The 23,438-nt window shown below is 48.2% G+C and overlaps 1 protein-coding gene across 1 annotated transcript; it reads left to right on the top strand.

The window, feature by feature from the left end:
- Positions 1-40: 40 nt before the first annotated feature.
- Positions 41-2,533, top strand: LOC125521815 (uncharacterized). The gene is made up of 10 exons (XM_087516750.1): positions 41-226; positions 301-403; positions 494-752; positions 832-1,036; positions 1,156-1,245; positions 1,328-1,438; positions 1,524-1,877; positions 1,955-2,092; positions 2,166-2,402; positions 2,483-2,533. Exons 1-10 carry the CDS (start codon positions 41-43, stop codon positions 2,525-2,527), a joined length of 1,728 nt encoding a protein of 575 aa, XP_087372876.1. The 3' UTR covers positions 2,528-2,533.
- The last annotated feature ends 20,905 nt before the right edge of the window (positions 2,534-23,438 follow it).

Genomic DNA, 23,438 nt, shown 5'->3' with positions numbered 1-23,438 from the left:
AGCGATGTACTCACATAGTGTGTCTTTTGCAGGAGGAAAAATGGCAAGCACAAACGGAAGAGCTAAAGATGGTGGGGTCACGGAGGAACAACTGAAAGCGGTAGAGGAACTACTGAGAAGCAAGACCATTGAAGAGAATGATAAACGGCTAGCAGCGGTACGAGCAACAAGAGCTTCTATGCAGGAAGATATGGAAGCGAACCAAGCCCCCAAAAAGAAAAGAAAGGTATGTAGCCTTGAAGATGTTCTACCTGAAGGAAGCAAATGTAGCTTGCAACACTAAACTATATATCTATGCAGGCACCCTCCAGCGCACCTATAAGCGCGAATGAAGGACGTGTTTTGAGGTCTAGGGTATCAAAAGATCAAGATCATGTAGATCCTGAGCATCAGCCTTCCAAAGGTATTTGTAGTGGGTTATACTTGCTCATATTGTAGCCTAATGTCACTTGCTAGAATTGTTGTATGACTATGTTAATTTTCTTGCATGAAGAGATTACTTGTGAGCTTGATGATGAAGGTAGTCAAAAGAAAGGTGGAAGAAAAATTACTCGAAAGGCTAACATATATGCAAGGCTGAATCAACCCAAAATCCATATTCCACTTAATGGGAATGGCCAGCCTGTTGGGCCAGATGCAACTGAATTTGCCAATTTCATTGGTACTTTGGTGAGGAAGCATATATCACCTGCAGAGTTAGATTGGCGAGATGTTGATGTAGACAAAAAATTGTTAGTGTGGGAGACCTTGAAGGTATAAATGAGCATAATTTATAACTTACTCTTTTTTAATGCTATCTAACTGAGTATTCTGCTTTCTTTCATTCTAATTGGCATTTTATGAGCTCGACTCAACCGCCTTGAGCTTTGTTCTCAACACTTCACACATAAAATGGAAGGATTGGAAGTCAGATTTAAAGAGGTACAAGTTTGATGCTGCGCTGACTGATGCACAACTTATGAAAAGACGTGATAGCAGAATTAGTGAAGCTGATTGGAAGACCCTTATTACTTATTGGAGATCTTCGGCATTTGAAGTAAGTCATCCTGCTAAATCAAAACTGTAGTCATCCTGTTGGACATAGATAAACAAATATGCACCATACATCTGGCAGCAAACAATACATGTGATAAATCTCATTTACTTGTCTTGTAGTCTCGTAGTGCTATCGCCAAAAAGAATCGTGCCAATGCAGTGCCTCATACATCTGGCAGCAAGAGTCATGCCCGTGTTGCCAATGAAATGGTAAACGCAATTACCCCAATTAAAAAGATATGCCACTGTGTTTTAATGACTAATGCATAGTGAAATAAATAAATGATTGTAGGCTGTCAAACTTGGGCATGATCCTCGAAGAGATGAAGTTTATATCGAAACACATACATGCAAGAAAGGGGAAAGGAAAGGGAATTATGTGCCGCAGGCAGCAGCAACAATTGTGAGTCCCTTTTGCCACGTTTTTTCAGTATTAGACAGAACTTGTACAAGTAGAATTTACATAGCAAGTACATATCATTTTGCAGAAGGAACTCATAGAGAAAGGTGAACAACACCCTGAATGGAAGGAAAAAAACATTAAAGAAGGTGATCTGTTTGCACATGTATGTGGAATGAAGGAGCCCGGGGGTCGTGTCCGTGTGTTAGGTCTAGGGCCAACACCTCAAGATTTGGGCACACCGGGTACACGGGGTAAATTGAGCACAAGAGTTCTAGTTGAAATGGAAGGGCGTCGAGAAGCTGAAAATCGCTTTAACATGCTGGAGGGGCATGTGCTACAAATGCAGGAACAGATGAACCGAATGGAATTGATGTTAGCTTCACAAGGAGGGCATAATCTGGAAACTCCTAGCTCGCAGCACGGTTCCAATTCTCGACAAGTAATGAACTATTTCCACATCTTTTCATTGCATCAATAATCCATCTTCCATGCACTAACTCTATTTCTGTTTGATAGAACTCAAGAGCTGAAGCTGAGGATAATAACGATGGTGAAGAAGATGATGAACAGGATGATGAAGAACCCTTTGTTCGTAGAAGAGTTGTTGCAAAGCCCCCTTCAAGAAGCTCATCAGCCTATGAAGATGAAAGCCTTGTAATCTTCTCATCCTTACCTATATGTTGAAATTTTATTTTGTTTCATGTTTCTAAAATAATCATTGATTCAGATTGGTATGGATGTGCTTCTATATGCATGGACTGGTCCTGAAACTCCTGTTGCTAAGGCAACAATTATCTCAGTTGACCCAGACACTATTGTGGGCGGAGAGCCCCTTGGACTAGGAACTTATGAGGTTCTTGTCAATGTTGCGATCAGAAGGGATGCTACTTTGCCTTTTGAAGATGAAGGTTTACAAATTATCGCTGATGCTGTCACAAGGTCCATTGCATGGCCATCTAGCAAGGTAATCACCAACATTGTGTGTTTTGTCCACTTATCTCGAATTGTTTGATGTGTGATACTGACTCATGATCACTTTGCTAGATGAAACCCTACAAACCTGGGGCATGTTCCTCGTCCCGCCGCTAAGGTATATTTGAATCATGAGCTAGTATTTATTTTTTGAGCTACAAAACCAGGGATCGAAATGAACTTAACCAGACCCTTGTATCTTCTTCTTCCTCATGATAGTTGTTATCTAGCTCTGTACATTGAGCAGTAACGATCAATGCCTGCCTAGTTCATTGCCACTTATTAATGTACAGTTCATAGCTTACATGGTTTAGTAGAAATACAAGGAAATAATAATGTGATGCAAAAGTTGCTCTCATGTCCATGCTATTGTTTACAAGAGTAATTGTCCGAACATGCTAATTTTTTGCCTTATGTCCAGATGATGGAAATACAACTTAATTATGTGGGATGAACCTCCGCAGGTATAATTTCTTCCCAATCCCCCATCGCTTTCTGTTCTAGTCCTGTGCTTGCTGCCGTCGCTGATCTAGATACTCATTTCTCTGCTCCAAGTTCAGTTATCTATCTGTGCTGGGCTGGTTCAGGTTGATTCAGTTTGATGCTTTTGCTTGTTGCGTCGGCATCAGGCTATGAGTTGTTATGCGCGATCTAATTATCCGATGCTTGCATACATTTCATGTCATGGTGTCACAGAGTAGATATGATGAGGAACAGAGTAGAAGCTAGAGTTCTGTTTCTTGTGCTAGGCTGGTTCAGTTGGCTTGAGTTTCATTTTTTCGCTCATCGTATCGTGTAGGCATCGAGCTACGGATTGCACCATGGGACCTAACTATTCAGTACTTGCATACATGTCATCGTGTTACATCCTAGCTAGAAATGATGAGGAACAGAGTATAAGCTAGAGTTTTCCTTCCGTGGGATGGGAGCAATAGCGTGGGCTTGGCAGTAAGAGCCGTCTATGCCTGCCTTGTGTAGAGCGTCCCTGGTAGCTAGGTTAGAAAAGTAGATCACATACTTGCTGTGCATAATTGGTTACTGGCTTGGCGCCAAGCGCTAGATGGCCAGATGGCCGTTGGCGCGCGAAAAGTTCACCGTTTCGCGCTCCAGCTCGTCCCTGCTGCTGCTTTATATTGCAAAATAGTACCAGGTGTTGCTCCGAGTACACTTCTATATTGCTCATATTTCCTGAAATATACTTCATGGTCACGTTGCATCGAGGCTTTATGATGTCCAACACAGCAAAGATCTAATTAACACATGTTGTGGCATTGTTCTGAACTTGAGCTATTTTTTGTAACACTAAAATCCCATAGTTTTTTACTGCCAATTGCCCTAGATGCTTTATACAATTATTGTTTTTGCCATTGTCTCTGAATGCATGCTCACCATTACATTTTTATCCTTTGTAGAAAAGACATACAAAAGGAGCAGGAAGGAACTAGGAAGATGTCAGTTTGCATCAGCTAGAGATTTTCTGTAATGGAGCAAAAACAATGTGTCTTTTAGGTCTCATTTTGTAAACCTATATGTCATCTTGTCACCTGGGTATTTTGTGTAATGGAGCAAACAATGAATATTGGAGATGCATCTATCATTTTGTAAACCTGTTGGGTGATTCGGTCGTTGAACCGTAAATGTTTCCTTTATTTGTGAGAAGTAATTAATTTGTTATCCTTCTTTGGTCATGATTTAATATTTTCGGAGTACATGCAAGTTCTGTAACTTGACTAATATCATATTACAATGAGATATGCAACTTGATTTTGGTTGACATTGTATTGAAAGGCAGATGGGAAATCAAGGGTACGCGCTGTCAAATTGTTGGTTGGCAAAACAAAACAGCATCCTATTGTTGGTCGGCAAAGGCTCATGCTAGGACCAACGGAAAGTCGGTCGGCAAAAAAGACACCATCGCACAGTTGGTCAGGAAAGGTTCAGGATAGGGGCAGCAGAAAGTCAGTCGGCAAAGACAGTACTGTCAAACGGTCAGTCGGGAAAGCTTCAAGAGCAACACCAGCTGAAAATCGGTCGGGAAAGATTCCGGGGTAGGCCATCAGAAAGTCGGTCGGCAATTCGGTTTATAGGCGTCCAACAGTCGGTCGGGAAAGACATGTCGGTCGGGAAAAGGTTTTCCCGTCTGGACTTACCCCAACAGACGCTGTCGGTCGGCAATACTTTTTCCCGACCGACTGTGTGTCGGCAGACGCTGTTTTTCCGACCAACCTGTTTGTTGGGGATGTGGTGCTGTGGTGTAGTGGATATGCGGGATGTGATATGCAATGCATATGCGTGCTTCGGAAGGGAAAGAATGAACGAGGCATCAACTTGGAAAACCAAGTGTGCCACTGGAAAGATGAGATGATTTCGGTCGAAATCGATATAAAGATCACCAGATTCGGATGCACGGTTTCCAAATGGCGAACAACACAAGAATGGCACTATTCTACGATTAACAACACGATGCCATCTAGAATGCAACAAGAAACTAAGCTACTACACTCCAACATAGCAACAAAGCACATGGAAGTGATCTACTCAAGATGCTTGACAAAAGATGAACATTGAGCTACGGCTAAATCACACAAGAGCAGGTTCAAACAAGCATGGCAAAAAGTGCAAAAGATATCAGCATCGCAGACTTAGTGAAAATACTAACATGTCAGGAATTAACATCATGGAGCAATGTTTAGAGCAAGCAAACAACATGCTACAGGATCAGATCATAGCAATACAAGCCATGGCATGAATCTACTCAAAACATATCACAAAAGTTCCTTACTGACCATAAGCCAAAAAGGATCAGAAGATATGATGACACCCATGTAAACATAGCGAGTTTCGTTAACAGATTCAGACTTAGCAGAAAACTGGGCATGGCATAAACAGAATTATGAAGGCATGTTTGAGAGCTCGGTTAACTCATCACAAAGCATTGCATGACAAACTAAGCATACTACCAGCAAGAAGACATGTTCATGAAGCTAACCAAGGCAAGAACAAGTTTATAGCATGCATGGATCAACTACAATAACCTTGGCAAAATTGATTAACATGTAAACAATCTGCCAGGAACATTTTATAACATAAGTAGAGCAAGATTAAGTCACGCCTCCCAAACATTTCATGCATGCAAAACGGATCTACGGATGCGGAGTTATGGCATGTTGAACAGGGCTTGAAAATGTTGCATGGAAAAGACTTGGAGAAAAACCACCTCCCGAATTTCTTAGATCTAGGGTTCTCTTGGCGCAGATGTCGAGGCACGCCGGAGTTGTTTGCTGGAGAAGACGAGGCGGCGGCCGGAGTAGTGGAGGAAGACACCGGCGAGCTCGGGGCGACGAGATCTGGACGGATCCGGCGCGGCGCGGTGCGGTGCCGACCGGTGAGGCGGCGGCGGATGCGCGGGCTGGGGGGCCGGCCGCGGGCCTGGCGGGCCAGCGGCGTGCATGGTGGCCGGGTGCCACGTGGCAGCATTTGACTGGTGCAGGCACGGCGGCGGGTTTTGTCTGGTGGCGGCGGACGTGTCCGGCGGCGCGGAGGGGAATTTTAGGGTTTTGGAGTGCGGGATTTTGGGGGGAGGCATCAATTTATAGGTAGAGGGAGCTAGGAGAGTCCAAATGAGGTGCGGTTTTTGGCCACGCGGTCGTGATCGAATGGCTGAGAGGATGGAGGGGGTTTGTATGGGTTATTGGGCCACTTTGGAGGGGTGTTGGGCTGCAACACGCATGAGGCCTTTACGGTTCCCCTGTTAACCGTTGGAGTATCAAACGAACTCCAAATGGCACGAAACTTGACAGGCGGTCTACCGGTGGTGTACCAAGGCCGCTTGGCAAATCTCGGTCCATTTCGAGAATGTGTAACACCCGCACACGAAAAGAGACAAAAGGGGGCGCCGGAGGACGTAGGAGTGTCGGATTGGAAAACGGACAACGTGGAAAATGCTCGAATGCATGAGACGAACACGTATGCAAATGAGATGCACATGATGACATGGACAAAATGCAAAACAAAGACAAGAACCCAACCACGAATCTCATAACTTATAGCCGAAAATGGCAAGAGTCGGAGTACAAATATGGTAAGTTACACCCGGGGTGTTACAACACTCCACCACTACTAAAGGATCTCGTCCCGAGATCTAGGACTAAAAAAACTCTGGATATTCAGAACGGAGGTGGTCCTCGCGTTCCCAGGTGGATTCTCGGTCGGAATGATGTGACGACTTCACTTTCAGGAATTTGATAGACTTGTTGCGAGTCTTGCGCTCGGTTTCTTCAAGAATAGCAACGGGATGCTCATGATAAGACATGTCTTCTTGGAGATCAATCTCTTCGAAGTTGATGGTGCGGTCAGGAGTCTTGAAACACTTGCGAAGCTGAGACACGTGAAACACGTCATGCACATTTGCAAAGTTGGACAGAAGCTCAAGTTGATAGGCGAGATCGCCTCTTTTGCCAATGATCTTGAAAGGACCCACGTATCTAGGGGCAAGCTTCCCTTTGATACCGAAGCGACGAGTACCTTTCATTGGAGAGACGCGGAGGTAGACATGGTCTCCGATATCGAAAGCCAAGTCACGTTGTTTGCTATCATAGTAACTCTTCTGGCGCGATTGCGCGGCTTTGAGATTTTCACGAATGACTTTGCACATTTCTTCAGCCTCTATGATCAAGTCATTTCCAAGAAGTTGGCGTTCACGAGTCTCTGACCAGTTAAGAGGAGTATGGCACTTCCTGCCATAGAGAATCTCGAATGGGGCCTTGCCCGAACTCGCTTGGAAGCTGTTGTTGTAGGAGAACTCGGCATATGGAAGACAATCTTCCCACTTCATACCGAAAGAAATGACACAAGCCCTGAGCATATCTTTAAGAATTTGATTGAATCGCTCGACTTGGCCACTGGTTTGAGGATGAAAAGCTGTGCTGAAAGGAATGTCGGTGCCCATGGCCTTCTGAAAAGAATCCCAAAACCTGGAGGTGAAGATGCTGCCATGATCTGAAGATATCAACTATGGAATGTCGTGCAAGGAGACAATCCTGGAGGTATATAGCTCTGCGAACTGAGCTGTTGTGATAGATTCTTTGATAGGAAGAAATGAGCCACTTTAGTGAGCTTGTCGATGACAACAAAGATAGCATCATTGCCACGCTTGGACTTGGGAAATCTAGTCACGAAGTCCATCTCAATATGATCAAACTTCCATTCTGGAATGGCAAGAGGTTGTAGGAGACCAGCTGGTCGTTGGTGTTCTGCTTTCACTCTTCTGCAGACATCACATTCGTTCACGAACTGAGAAATTTCTTGCTTCATTTGTGTCCACCAATACGACTGCTTGAGGTCATGGTACATCTTTGTACTTCCAGGATGAATGGATAGGAGGGAATTGTGAGCCTCGTTCATAATGACTTTACGTAGATCACCCTTAGGAACCACAATTCGATCCTCGAAGAATAGAGTATCTTTGTCATCAAAGTGATAGCACTTGTACTTGGGTTGGCTCTTGGCAATCCCATTTTTCACCTTCTTCACCATTGCATCAAGAAGTTGTGCCTCACGAATTTGATCTTCCAAAGTAGGAGAGACTTGGAGGTTGGAAAGAAAACCTTGAGGAACAACTTGGAGAATAAGCTTGAGGAAAGCTTCACAAAGGTCCGGTTGGAAGGGCTTGAGAATTAGACTGTTGCAGTAAGCCTTCCTACTCAAAGCATCTGCAATGACATTGGCCAAATGTCGGATTTCGGGTTCCGGCAGACCCTTGAGGTTCGAACACTGGGGTGCGCGCGGAGATTTCGCCTTCTACCTACCCGCACCCTTCCACCTTGCTAAGATCTAAGCTATGGAAAGAACAACACAAGAGACACAGGGTTTATACTGGTTCGGGCCACCATTGTGGTGTAATACCCTACTCCAGTGTGTGGTGTGGTGGATTTCCACTTGGGCTGATGATGATGAGCAATACAAGGAAGAACAACCTCGCGAGGGTCTGTTCTTGGCTGGGGGGATGCCCTGCTAGGAGGAGTTCAGTCACCCTTCTCTCACTTCTCGATTCTCTCTCTGATTTCCATCATAGCTAGTTTCTCTCTTGGCTTCTAGATTCTCCCTTCTTGATTCCGATCCTCCTACCCTGGGGGTGGCTAGTCCTATTTATAGGAAAAAGCCCTGGGCCTCTTCCCAAATATTGAGCGGGAAGGGCGCCAACAATTGGCCATTTTGAAGGGGAACACCTAGTACACTTATCCTGACTAAAGTTGGTCCTCGCCTGCCAAAGACTCTGGTGGTGACGCTGGCTTGCGCTCCACAATGACTTCCTCCCTGCCGTTGGACTGGTCTTGGTCTCGTTGCACCGAAATAGGTGCCTTTGCTTGATGCTCTCGCCTGCGCTTGCTCCCTTTGCACCAAAGACGAAAGGAGGACACTGTGCGGGCTGGCGCCCGCCTGGCACCCTTGGTCGTCATGGCTTGTGTCACGGGCACCTCGTGAGGTACCCCGCCTTGATCTCTCCGCCTCCTCGCGAGCCAGCCTGATGAGGCCGTGCCTGAGGAAGCTCCGTGTCGTCCGCCTCGTGTGGCTTGGCCCCTCGCGAGGGTCTTGGGTCTGTGTTGATGAAGATGGGCCGTGCTGGGCCCCCCTGTGAGCCACGCCGCAGGCCGGAGGCAGGCAAGTCTGGGGACCCCCGTTCCCAAAACACCGACAGCCTTGCCTGGAGTATATTCAATACTCGGATTATACTCTTGAATCATTTTGACCCAAAGAGTCTTCCTGAGGTTGAGGTTGGGTTGAGTGAAGATGTACTTGAGGCTCTTATGATTAGTGAAGATGTCCACTTTCCTTCCCAACAAGAGATGTCTCCATGTTAACAGAGCCTGGACGACTGCCGCCAACTCGAGGTCATGAGTGGGGTAGTTCTTCTCGTTGGGCTTCAACTGGTGAGAGGTATAGGCCACAAATTTCTTCTCTTGCATTAACACATCACCGAAACCTTGTAGGGAGGCATCACAGAAAACTTCGAATGGTTTGGATTCATCAGGAGGAGTCAGAAGTGGAGCTGTGACTAACTTCTCTTTTAAGGTGTTGAAAGCGACGCCACATTTAGGCGTCCAGACATACTTCACATGCTTCCGGAGGAGGTTGGAAAGAGGCTTTGCAATATTAGAGAAATTCTCAACGAATCTTCGACAGTAGCTTGCAAGCCCAAGGAAACTGCGGAGCTACTTGACATTCTGAGGCGGTTCCCAATTCACAATTGCAGACACCTTCTCAGGATTAATAGCTATGCCCTTGGCGGAGATGATATGCCCAAGGTAGAGAACCTCATCGAGCCAAAACTCGCACTTTGAAAACTTCGCATAGAACTGATGTTCTCTGAGTTTGTCCAGCACCAATCTCAAATGCTTGGCATGATCCTCCTTGTTCTTGGAAAAGACCAAAATATCATCGAGATACACCAAGACGAAATCATTTGTGTAAGGGTTGAAGATGAAGTTCATCATGCGAGAGAATGCTGGAGGAGCATTGACAAGGCCGAAAGACATGACAATGTATTCATAAGAACCATAGCTTGTTCTGAATGGTGTCTTGGGGATATCTTGTTCACGAATGCGAATCTGATGATAGCCCATACGGAGGTCAAGCTTGGAGAATACTTGGGCACCTTTGAGTTGTTCAAATAGCTCATTGATGTTGCGAAGTGGGTACTTGTTCTTTATGGTCTTCTTGTTCAATGGACGGTAGTCGACGCAGAGTCGGTCCGTGCGATCCTTCTTCTTGACAAAAAGAACACCACAACCCCATGGAGAAGAACTTGGTCGGATCAGACCCATATGCTCTTGTACATCGAGTTGTTTCTTCAGCTCCTTCAACTCTTCTGGTCCAAGCTTGTAAGGAAGTTTGCAAACAGGTTCCGTGCCAGGCTCAAGATCGATGACGAATTCAACTGGCCGGTGAGGAGGCATTCCTGGAAGCTCTTCTATAAAGACGTCTTGATATTCACAAACGACTGGAATCTGAGAGATGGCATTCAACTCGCCCTTCTCATTGAGAGAAAACAGTCGAATGGTATCATCACGAGAGACATAGATGATCACATCCTCAAATGAGTGTGTTAATTGAATATGCCTGGCAGCATAATCAAGCTGAGCCTTATGCTTAGAAAGCCAATCCATGCCGAGAATTAGATCAATATCCGAGTTACCAAGAACAATTGGAGAGGACAGAAATTTATAGTCGCCCATCTTGATAGAAACATTTGGAACCATAGAGCCTGCGTTCATGAATTTACCCGGAGAGACAACTGATAACTGCCTAGGCAAATCTTGGAAAAGCAACTCATGCTTAGATGCAAATGGTCTTGAAATGAAACAATGCGATGCACCAGTATCAAAAAGGACTTTTGCGGGAATATCATTAACAGGAAGGTTACCCATGATCACTTCTGAAGAGTCCTCTGCCTGAGCTGCGTTCATCATGTTAACCTTTGCAGACTTAGGATTATGCTTGACCACTGCATTGCTGGCAGATCTCACAGGACGATTAGGCGGAAGGCGCCTCTGGTTGAAGCATTTGTTCTCATAGTGCCCTTTCTGCTGACACTTGTTGCAAGTAACCTCTGAGACCGGACGGTGATAAGGAGCACTTGACCTTGGAGCATGCGACTGCGGTTTATTATGATAGCCTGGATTGGGTGGGTGGGAAGATCCATTGCCACCTTTACTCTTCTGATGGTAAGGCTGAAGGAACGGAGGAGGAGGAGGAGGCAACCAGAACTTCTGTTGCTTATCTGCCACTTGAGATGAAGAAGACGATTGAGTTGCATCCCTAACTCTCTTCTTAGAAGCATCGCACTTGAGCAGAGCGGCTTCTTGCTTTAGTGCCATGTTGTAGAAGTCATCATACTTGGTCGGCTCAAAAAGCACGAGAGCTAGTTGCAGATCTTCTCTGAGGCCACCTCTAAATTGATAAATCATGCTCTTCTCATCAGGGATTTCTTGTTTGGCGAAGCGAGCGAACCTCTGAGACAGGATGTTGTATTGGTAAACAGAGATGTTGCCTTGCTTGAGATTGCGGAACTCCTCGCGCTTACTCTCAACAACACTTTGAGGAATGTGGTGAGCTTTAAAGTCTTGGCGGAAATCATCCTAGGTAAACACACGACCTCCTCTAGAATATTTGTATTGTTGATACCAGTTAGCAGCTTGGTCTTTGAGTTGGAACGAAGCAAAGTTGACAAAGTCCTCAGGCTTGACGTTGCTACACTCAAAATGTTTGCAGATATCCACGAGCTAATTGTCAGTGTTTGTGGCCTCGACACAGTTACTAAAGGACTTCGACTAGTTTGCGAGGAACTGATTGAGGGTAGCAAACTGAGCTTGATTGTTGCCTTGGCCTTGATTTCCTTGGTTGCGCTCTTGCAAGAGTTGCAAAAGCATCTGCGTGTTGGCGTTGGTGGCGGCCATGACAGCTTGCCATGCCTCCGGAGGTGGAGGTGGTGGCGGAGGTTCCGGATTCTGACGCGTTGGAGGAGCCATCCTGAAGAGGTTGACATCCATTAGCATCTTGAAAGACATATATTCAATCTGAATCAATGGATCGAAATTGTAACATATAGTCTTAACATTCGAACAAGAATGAACGAATGAATTCCAAAGTAAATGATCACACTTCCATAAGGTTGAGAAGCCACTTGGATAAAGGTAGATGCTTAAATCAACAAGGTACGGATATGGACAAATAATTGGTACAGAACTTTCTGGTTATGCAATCAGGTGTTGGGGATACAGGGGAAGCATAATATCTCACTCAAAACTAGCAAATCCTACATCCAGCTGTATCCATCCTTCAACACATAACCAAGAAACCTTCGGAAATCATTTACCTCACCCTTCGAAAAGCATCCGTTATACGAGTTATGGCAATACTCCCGAACTCCCGCCCCAGTACTGGGTGGCGTCGATGTTATCTCACCAACAACTGCATAAAAGAGATTTTCGATGTCGGTGAACTCATGTATTCTAGAACTACAACGATAAAATTGTGACGACAACACCTCGGAGCTCAATTCCCTGGGACACTGCCACAACCCTTAAATGTCAGGAGGCACCTGTCGTGGTTCTATGTCTGACAGTAATGTAGGGGGTAAGTATGGAGAGGCAAGATCTTAGCTATGGAGAATTTGTAAGCACACAAGGTTTACGAGTTCAGGCCCTTCTCGGAGGAAGTAATAGCCCTACGTCTCGGAGCCCGGAGGCGGTCGACTGGATTATGCGTGTATGGTTTACAGGGGTGCGAACCCTTTACACTGAGGAGGGGTGGATTATATAGAGTTCGCCGGATCCCTCCGGCCCTCAGTTATACAGGGTTTTAAATACATTAAGGTCGGGCGTTACTGGTAACGCCCTTAATAAAGTGCTATGATGATCATAAAAGCTACTTAATAACCGACCGTTAGCGTGCAGAGTGCCTTTAGGTCTCTTGGCCGTCGAGTGGTTTGGTCTTGGTCGAGTGATCGCTTCTTGGTCGAGTGTCTCCGAGTCTGTCGAGTGGAACACTTCCAAGTCGATTGAAAGGTGATTTCTTCTAGAGATGTCCTTGGGTAGGGCAGTTTGGACAGGTCCATGACCCTACCCTAGGTACATAGCTTCATCATTAGCCCCCGAATGGATCGAGGTTTGAGTGGGGAAGGAGTTGAGAATTTCCCCGACTCATTTTTCATGCCATGAGCATATCTGGTTTCAGATCGATGAACCTGAGTGATGACAGCAACTTCCTTTTTAGTCGCCTTGATCCATTCTTAGTTTTTTGTCGAGTGAATTTCTTTACTTGAAAGGCTCCGAGTGACGGTGCGGAGGAGATCTTCGGTCTGACAAGTTGTTCTGCTGCCCGCAGATTTCGCGGGATCCGAATTTTGGGAAGCGCGCGGGACAGGAGAGGCCGCAGTAATCGGATGGGATAGAGCAGAGCCGCCTCGATCACCGTGCCACCTTTTTCGCCACGTATCGCACGCGCGATTATTACAGGATTTGACAGGGCCGCCCGGGCCTACCAGTGAGCCACTCGGAACCGGCCTCATATAAGGCGTCGGATCGGGGTCTCTCGAACAGTGCGTCTCCATTATCTCTTCTCCTCATCACGCTCCCTCGCCGCGCTCGCTCTCGCCCCAGCGCCACCGCTCCGTACGCGTCTCACCGGCAACGATGAGGAAGGAGAAAACGGTGGCTCTGGAGCGGGCAAAGAAGGCGACGGCGAGGTCAAAGGGGAAGGCGACTAGTCGGGGCGGATCCTCCTCGCGAACCGGCCTGCCGAAGGGCTGGATCAAGGGCGACTGGATCCGCTCAACGATCACACAAGAAGACCTCGACGACCTAGTCGAAGGAGGGCTGATCCCCTATGAATCGGCGCGACTTCCAGGGAAGGAATCCGAGCCGCAACCTCGGGAGGGTGAGCGTGTTCTCCTTGCCACCCACATCGACCGTGGATTTTCCTTGCCTCCTCACCCTTTCTTTCAAGGATTTCTGAACTTCTTTGGGGCACAACTCCACCACTTCACTCCCAACACGATCGTTTATCTCGCCGCTTTCGTTTCTTTGTGTGAGAATTTCCTGGGTTGTCGGCCTCACTGGGGCCTCTTCAAGCACATTTTAACTTGCGATTCCCAGACGGTGAAAAAGGCTAATCCGAGTGACGAGAGGACTCAAGTGATTCAGATGTGTGGGGGTCTTGTTGTTCAGATGAGAGGGAAAAGTTCCTTTCCGGCCATGATTCTTCCCGATTCAGTTCGCGGATGGCAGTCGACCTGGTTTTACTACAAAGACCAGTCGATGCCAGGGCAGTCGACTAGCCTTCCTCCTTTCACCATGGACCGAGTGAGGAAACCCTCCCCTTTAAAGGTGCTCCCGGAGGAGAAGGCGCAGGTGAGGGTGCTGGTAGAGCGAGTGGTCCAGCTTATCCGTGACGGGGTCACCGGTATGGATCTCTTGGAGGTCTTCCTTCAGCGGCGCATCCAGCCTCTTCAAGCCCGAGACCATCTGATGTGGATGTATTCGGGTCTTGAAGACTCCACTCGGATTCACCCGGAGGAGGTCGATGACGACACAGTCGAGAAGTGGCTGTCGGGCATGACCGGAAACAAGGACAACCCCAGGGGAGCCAGGAGAGTTCCTCCATTCGACCAGTCTCACATACCAGAGAAGGTATGATTCTGAGCTTTTATTTGTAATCTGAATTCACTCGCGCAGCTGCCTATACTGAGTCGACTGACTTTGTTCTCCCTGCTTTCTTTCAGGCCATTATTGAAATGTATTGAATGCCCAATGGAGAGCAGGAGCAGGACCCGGAAGGGGAGGCGAGCAGCAGAGACAGTGGCAAATGGGATTCTGACGGTGGAGGGGACGAAGAAAGCGACAATCCAAGTGACGAAGAAGAAGTCGAGTCGCCTCCTCGCAGGGAGAGGCGGTCCCAACTTGACCAAGAACGACCGAGCGCCCGTGAAAAGGCGATTGCTCAAGCTGGTCAGTCTTCAAAGCGTCCTCGGACCTCTTCGCCAACTCCGATTGAAAAAGCGTCAAAGCATCCCAAAGTCGCAGAGCCGAAGCTTCGGAAGGCATTGCCGAAGATTAAGATTGACATCCCCGTCGCTTATGCGTGAGTGTTTCCTTTTATCTTCACTCGACGCCCTGTGCTGTTTGTTTTTCTTGTCTTAACCGGACGAACTTTGGAGCTAGCAGCGCTGCTACTTCCAGGACCTCAGCTTACAGGGAGGATGATGAGGTGATGGAGGATGCGGTCACTTCTAATCTGGGTATGATTTCTGCCATTCCGTCTTTATTTTGGTCGATTCAACTGCAGTGTGTACCATTGGGTGATGCGATTTTGTCGATTGAACTTTGAACAGCCCCTAACATTATTGACCTCCCTGATGATGATGATGAAGAGCCCGAGAGGCCTTTGACGAGGAAAAATAGGCAAGCTCCTGCGAGCGAGGTGCCACAATCGACGCCGAGGGCAGAGCCAGTCGTTTAGGACGCTGGTGATGCCAATCGGGGTTCTGTGACCTTCGCCTTGCCATTGTCGAGTGCCTTGCCTTCCTCGTCGACTGCTCAGGCCCCTGTCGACCCGCCTTCAGTTTTTGCGACCCATCATGTCCCAGAGGACGAAGTGAATGCTGCCAAGGAAGCCATACGCCAGGCGGGCATTATGATGGAGAAGATGAAGACGGTGCGGGATGCCAGCCAGGCCTCCTACGATGCCAGCTCGGCTCTCCAGAGCAACGTTCAGGTTAGTTGGTCGCCGCTTGTTCTGTTAGGATATGCTATCTGAAGACTCTTTTCGAAAATCTTTGCATCTGTACACCCACTGGGTGCGTCGATTGAATTTTTGAACTAGTGGGGCACGCTGAGTGCACCCACTGGGTGTAGTCCCCGAGACTATGGTGGACTGCTGGCAGTCGACTGTAGTCTTTGTATTTTGTCGAGTGTAAACTGAACTAGTAGTTTGTCTCTTCCACTTGATCTGGTCGAGTGGGATCAGAACCGGTGGGGGCACGCCAAGTGCACCCACTGGGTGTAGTCCCCGAGACCACGGTCGAGTGCTGGCAGTCGACTGTGGTCTGAGTTCTACTTTCTCTCCACTTTATTTTTTACTACCTGCACTCGACTCCGGCGGGCCGGTCGAGTGGGATCAGAACCGGTGGGGGCACACAAAGTGCACCCAATGGGTGTAGTCCCCGAGACTATGGTGGACTGCGGGCAGTTGACCATAGTCTTAGTACTTATTGTCTTTGTCGTTTTTCGCTGTAAAATAACTTCTCCCCTTTGATTTCAGAAATCTTGTGATCTTGGAGCTCGCTTTGCTGACTTGGAGAAACAGCAGATTCAACTGAACCTTGACTTGGAGCTGGCCAAGACAGAGCTGCAAAAGGTCAAGGACGACGCCACTGGTAAGACGAGTTTGTCGACTGGTCTGTCTTAGGCTTGGGTACCCTTCCGCTCTTTCTAAATCAATCATCATTTCTTTGCAGAAAAACTGAGAGAAGCTCTGGTGAAGAAGGATCAGGATTTGGCTGCTGCTCGAAAGGAGGCTGACGACAGGACCGCTCTGGCTGAACAGAAACAGGCTTCGGTCGGCCAGTTCGAAGAAGAGAATACCAAGCTGAAATCTGCTCTGAACGAAGCCAACAAGGAGTGCTCGTGCTGGAAGAAGGAGAACCTCAACCTATGCGAGAAGATGGAAGGCATCGCTTGCAGGAGGGACGATCTGGAGAGCTATTTGAGGAGCTTTGCCAAGAAGTTGTTCATCAAGCTTGAAGGTGCACATTTTCTTCCGACTGATTTTTTTGTGTCGACTCAGCGTATGAAAATTGACTTATCCTTGGATCGTGAATGTAGAGTTTTGCCAGGACATCGAGGAGGAGACTGGGCGGATTGAACCAGGTTTGGTTCCAATCAATTCTCCCGTGAAAGATGAAACTGCCATGAATCTGCTCCGACTGGAATCCCGCATCGACGGTGTCGTGGACTACTTGGCTCGACTGAAGGTCGCCATGTCACGGATCGACCCGGCACTTTGGCCAGAGGCCACGCTCCAAAATGATCTTGAGTCCCTGATGACTCGACTTAACGAAATCCCTGACCGAGTGCAGGAGTGGAAGAAGTCTTCTACCCGGTGTGGCGCTGATGTGGCTCTGTCTTTGGTTCACGTCCATTGCAAGGAGGTGCGACAAGATAAGCTGGCAGCAATCAAGGTTGCCAACACCCAGAAGCATGACTTCCGATCTTTTATGGAGACTTTCATCGCTGCAGCCACTCGGATCGCCGACGGCGTCAACTTAGACGAGTTCGTCAAGCCTGCTAGTCCTCCTCCCGCGGAGTGAACAAACTTTTATGCCTCACCTTAAATTTGCCTCGGAATGCCGAGTGGTTTTTGTAACCGTTAAACTCTTTCGGGCTGCATGCCCGAGCACTTCGATCTGTGGTCCAGAACCTTTAGGATTTATCCGAACTTGGTTTATCGTTGAATATCTTCATGAATCCCCTGCCGAGTGAACTCGTTCTTCATTCGAGACAACTTTTGTATTTGTAGCGCGGCTCCGAAGGAGAAGGAAGCAGTCGACCTGTGCCTCGTTGCCCTTGTGGGTCGGCGAAGCTCCTCAAGAGAAGGTGGCAGTAGTCCTGCACCTCGTCATCCTTGCGGAGTGGGATGGAACGCACGTTGTATTTGTGGCGAAGCTCTCCAAGGGAAGGTGGCAGTCGACCCGCACCTCATTACTGTAGAGCGGGATGGAGCGCACATTGTATTTGTGGCGAAGCTCCCCAAGAGAAGGTGGCAGTAGTCCTGCACCTCATCATCCTTGAGGATTGAGATGTGTTTCGTACTTAGGCGAGTACTGGACTGCAGCTAAGCCCCTGAGTGGGAGGTTTCCTCTCCACTCGATAGGATTTTTTCAAATTTAGGCGAGTGCCGGACTGCAGCCAAGTCTCCGAGTGAGAGAACTTAGGCGAGTACTGCACTGCAGCTAAGCCCCCGAGTGGGAGGGTTGCTCTCCACTCGGTAGGATTTTTTCAAACTTAGGCGAGTGCCGGACTACAGCTAAGTCTCCGAGTGAGAAAACTTAGGCGAGTACTGGACTGCAGCTAAGCCCCCGAGTGGGAGGATCGCTCTCCACTCGGTAGGATTTTTTCAAACTTAGGCGAGTGCCGGACTGCAGCTAAGTCTCCAAGTGAGAGAACTTAGGTGAGTACTGGACTGCAGCTAAGCCCCCGAGTGGGAGGATTGCTCTCCACTCGGTAGGATTTTTTCAAACTTAGGCGAGTTCCGGACTACAGCTAGGTCTCCGAGTGAGAAAACTTAGGCGAGTACTGGACTGCAGCTAAGCCCCCGAGTGGGAGGATTGCTCTCCACTTGGTAGGATTTTTTCAAACTTAGGCGAGTACTGGACTGCAGCTAAGCCCCCGAGTGGGAGGACTTAGGTGAGTACTGGACTGTAGCTAAGCCCCCGAGTGGGAGGATTGCTCTCCACTCGGTAGGATTTTTTCAAACTTAGGTGAGCACTGGACTGCATCTAAGCCCCCGAGTGGGAGGACTTAGGTGAGTACTGGACTACAGCTAAGCCCCCGAGTGGGAGGATTGCTCTCCACTCGGTAGGATTTTTTCAAACTTAGGCGAGTACTGGACTGCAGCTAAGCCCCCGAGTGGGAGGACTTAGGTGAGTACTGGACTACAGCTAAGCCCCCGAGTGGGAGGACTTAGGTGAGTACTGGACTGCAGCTAAGCCTCGAGTGGGAGGATTTCTCTCCACTCGGTAGAATTTTTTCAAACTTAGGCGAGTGCTGGACTGCAGCTAAGTCTCCGAGTGAGAGGACTTAGGCGAGTACTGGACTGTAGCTAAGCCCCTGAGTGGGAGGGTTGCTCTCCACTCGGTAGGATTTTTCAAACTTAGGCGAGTGTCGGACTGCAACTAATTCTCCGAGTGAGAGAACTTAGGCGAGTACTGGACTGAAGCTAAGCCCCCGAGTGGGAGGGTTGCTCTCCACTCGGTAGGATTTTTAAATACTTAGGCGAAACAGGTTCGCAGCTAAGCCTCGAGTGGGAGGCTGGCTCACCACTCGGTAGGAAATTATTTTTACAAACTTAGGCGAAGCGGATTCGCAGCTAAGCCACCCACTGGGGGATTTCTTACGCAAACAAAGACAATAACAATCACTGGGAAAATTATAATGCTCTTGTCTTTGATAAATAAACTATAGGAGTTTTTTCTTATTACATCTCATCCGAGTGAGAATTCAAGTATAAAAGGGGCGGAGTAGCTCCGCATTCCAGGCTCGTGGCTCATCAATCTGGCGATCGACATTATAGAGGTGATAAGCTCCATTGTGGAGGACTCTAGTGACTATGAAGGGGCCTTCACAAGTAGGAGCGAGTTTGTGTGGTTTCTGCTGATCCACTCGGAGGACTAAGTCTCCTTCTTGGAAGGCTCGACTCTTCACATTTCTGGCATGGAATCGACGCAAGTCTTGCTGATAAATGGTCGATCGGATCAAGGCCATTTCTCTTTCTTCTTCTAGGAGGTCGACTGCGTCCTGCCGGGCTTGTTCTGCTTCTTCTTCAGAGTAGAGCTTGACTCGAGGGGCGTTGTGCAGCATGTCACTCGGCAAGACTGCTTCGGCTCCGTAGACCAGAAAGAATGGGGTTCTTCCGGTCGATCGGTTCGGGGTCATCCTCAATCCCCAAAGAACTGATGGAAGCTCATCAACCCATGCACCTGCTGCGTGCTTCAGATCACGCATCAATCGAGGTTTCAGTCCTTTGAGAATTAGGCCGTTTGCTCTTTCCTCCTGTCCATTCGACTGAGGGTGAGCGACCGAAGCATAGTCGACTCGTGTGCCTTGAGAGGCGCAAAAGGCCCTGAATTTGTCAGAATCGAAGTTTGACCCATTGTCAGTGATGATGCTGTGCGGAACTCCATATCTGAATATCAACTCTCTGATGAAACTGATAGCAGTGCAAGCATCAAGATTCTTGATAGGCTTAGCTTCAATCCATTTGGTGAACTTGTCGACTGCTACTAGCACATGAGTGAAGCCGCTCCTGCCCGTTTTCAGTGGCCCAACCATGTCCAACCCCCAAACAGCGAAGGGCCAGACGAGTGGAATGGTTTTCAGAGCTGACGCGGGCTTGTGCAACATATTGGAGTAATACTGACATCCTTCACATTTGTCGACTATCTCTTTTGCCATTTCATTGGCCCTTGGCCAGTAAAATCCTGCTCGGTATGCTTTAGCCACAATGGTCCGAGAGGACGCATGATGACCACAGGTCCCCGAGTGGATATCGTCAAGGATCATCTGACCTTCTTCTGGTGTTATACACTTCTGACTGACTCCAGTCACAATTCTCTATACAATTGTCCCTTTATGACTGTAAAGGCCTTGGATCTACGGACGATCTGTCGAGCCTCTTCTTCATCCTCTGGGAGTTCTTTCCTTAGGATGTACGCCATGTACGGTACTATCCAGTCGGGAGTGATGACCAAGACTTCCATGATCAGGTCGACCACAGCTGGAACTTTTACTTCAGTCGGATCCGTGGCACTTTTTGGCTGCGGGGCCTCTTCAGTGAAGGGATCCTCCTGAACTGATGGTGTGTGGATGTGTTCCAAAAACACATTGCTGGGAATGGCTTCTCTTTTGGAACCTATTTTTGCCAAATCATCAGCTGCTTGATTTTTCAGTCGGGGTATGTGCTGAAGATCTAATCCCTCGAATTTCTTTTCCAGCTTTCTCACTGCATTGCAAGAACCAGTCATGGCTGGACTTCTGATGTCCCATTCCTTCATCACGTGATTAACCACCAAATCTGAGTCGCCATAGACCATGAGGCGGCGGACGCCGAGTGAAATGGCCATGCGCAACCCGTATAAAAGTGCTTCATATTCCGCCTCGTTATTGGAGGAATCAAAGTGGATTTGAAGAACATATCTGAGCTTATCTCCTCGGGGGGAGACCAACACCACCCCGGCACCGGAACCATTCAGCATTTTGGAACCATTGAAGAACATGGTCCAATGCTCCGAGTGAACCTGAGTCGGCAGTTGCTGTTCAATCCACTCGGCGACGAAATCTGCTATTGCCTGGGACTTGATAGCTTTCTTTGCCTCGAACTTGATATCTAGAGGAAGGAGTTCAATCGCCCATTTTGCTACCCGACCAGTTGCATCTCTGTTATGCAGGATCTCTGACAATGGAGCGTCGCTGACGACTGTAATGGAATGATCAGAGAAGTAGTGAGCAACTTTCTTTGTGGTCATATAAATCCCATATACAAGCTTCTAATAAGGAGGATATCTTTGCTACGACGGGGTCAAAACTTCAGAAATATAATATACTGGGTGCTGAACTTTGAAGGCTTTTCCTTCTTCTTCCCGCTCGACCGTAAGTACTGTACTGACGACTTTTCCCGTGGCTGCGATGTAAAGCAGCAAAGGCTCCTTGCTGATTGGGGCAACAAGCACTGGCTGGGTGGAGAGCAGAGCTTTGAGCTCTGCAAACGCTGTATCAGCTTCGGGAGTCCACTCGAACTTGTCGGACTTCTTCATCAATCGGTAAAGAGGCAATTCCTTTTCACCGAGACGAGATATGAATCAACGTAAAGCGGCCAAGCAACCAGTAAGCTTCTGGACATCGTGCACTCGCACAGGACTTTTCATTCGGAGTATAGTACCGACTTTTTCTGGATTGGCGTCGATTCCCCGTTCGGAAACGAGAAAACCGAGTAATTTTCCGCCAGGAACTCCGAATGTGCACTTTGATTGATTAATGTAACACCCCGGATATAACTTCCCAATTTGTACTCGAACTCTTGCCGTTTCCGGCATTAAGTTATATTTATTTCTTCGGGTTCGGCTCTTTGTCGTGTGTGTTGTTTTCGTTGTCATGCATCTCATATCATGTCATCATGTGCATTGCATTTGCATACGTGTTCATCTCATGCATTCGAGCATTTTCCCCGTTGTCCGTTTTGCATTCCGGCGCTTCGTTCTCCTCCGGTGGTCATTTCTAGCTTTCTTTCGTGTGTGGGGATTAAACATTTCCGGATTGGACCGAGACTTGTCAAGCGGCCTTGGTTTACTACCGGTAGACCGCCTGTCAAGTTTCGTACCATTTGGACTTCGTTTGATACTCCAACGGTTAACCGAGGGACCGAAAAGGCCTCATGTGTGTTGCAGCCCAACACCCCTCGATTTTGTCCCAAAACCCACCAAACTCTGCTCCATCATCTAGAGCGTTCGATCACGATCACGTGGCCGAAAACCGCACCTCATTTGGACTCTCCTAACTCCCCCTATGCCTATATATACACACCCCTCGAAAAATTCGCGGATCCCCTTCCTCTAACCCTAAAAAAATCCCTCTCCGCCGCCGCCGGACGTGTCCGGACGGAGCCGGACAATGTCCGGATTCCGCCGCCGCCAACCGGAGACTGCCACGTGTCCCTGTACCGCGCCCACCGCCGCGCGGCCCAGGGAGCCCGGAGCCGGCCCCCGCGGCCCAGCGACCTCCGCCGCCCGCGCCCGACCTCCGACGCCCGCGCTCGCCTCCACCTCCAGCGACCGAACGCCGAGGCGCCGCCACCTTCTCCAACTCCGGCGCGCCCCGCCGCCGCTCGCCGCCTCCTCCGCCTCGCCCGGAGACGCCGGCCGCCGCTCGCCGCCTCCTCCGCCTCGCCCGTCGTCACCGGCCACCGAGGCCGACCCAGGAGCACCTCGCCGCCGTTCGTCCCGCTCCGGCCGCCATCGTCGTCGCCAACTCCGGCGGGAGCGCCGCCGCCTCGAAGTCCGTGCGTGCCCAGATCTGGATCCACTGCTACAGTAAACCATAGCGAGGGTTGACTTTTTCCTCTCTCCGTTAATTTTTATGCTATCTTTGACCTGTGATATCTCCGCATCCATAGCTCCGATTTGGACATATAGCATATCAGAATGTTCGTCTTAGAGAGTACATCATTTCATTCCATTGCATCATTTTCATTTGAGTTCATATTGATGCCCGAAATGCTGTTAGAAGAGGGCTTCGTGAGTTAATTGTCAGATCTGCTAGTTCATCTTAGACTTTTGTCATTTTTGCCATGATTAATGTGTGCATGATATGCCCATGAGTCCTACATATGTTTTGTTAAGGGTTTTGTCATCTTTCCAGAGGTGCAACCCATGTATTTTTGTGATGTGTGTGGTGCCTAATGCAAGCTTGCAAAGTGAGGCACCCGGTAACTCTGTTTTCAGGGACTTAGTAATTTCACTAAATCCTGGGATTGTTTAGTTCATGATGCCATATGTTCATGCTGTTTCCTAGTGATCCGTGCCTCTTTTGAGGATGATCAGTAAAGGAGTTTTGTTAATATTGTAGTGCTATATCCATCCATGTCTTTGCTTGCAACTATGGAGCACCCTAGCTTGAGTCAATCAAGCTCTACTTTTGCTTCGTTGTGAATCTGGGCAGTTTGTCAACTCGTTTGCAATTTTGCCGGTGATGTTGTAGTT

This window comes from Triticum urartu, chromosome 3A (assembly GCF_056163025.1).
Source record: "Triticum urartu cultivar PI428250 chromosome 3A, HENAU_Tu73, whole genome shotgun sequence".
NCBI classification, from domain to species: domain Eukaryota; kingdom Viridiplantae; phylum Streptophyta; class Magnoliopsida; order Poales; family Poaceae; genus Triticum; species Triticum urartu.
The sequence above is the reverse complement of the archived record's forward strand: the minus strand, read 5'-3'. Positions and strand labels throughout refer to the sequence as shown.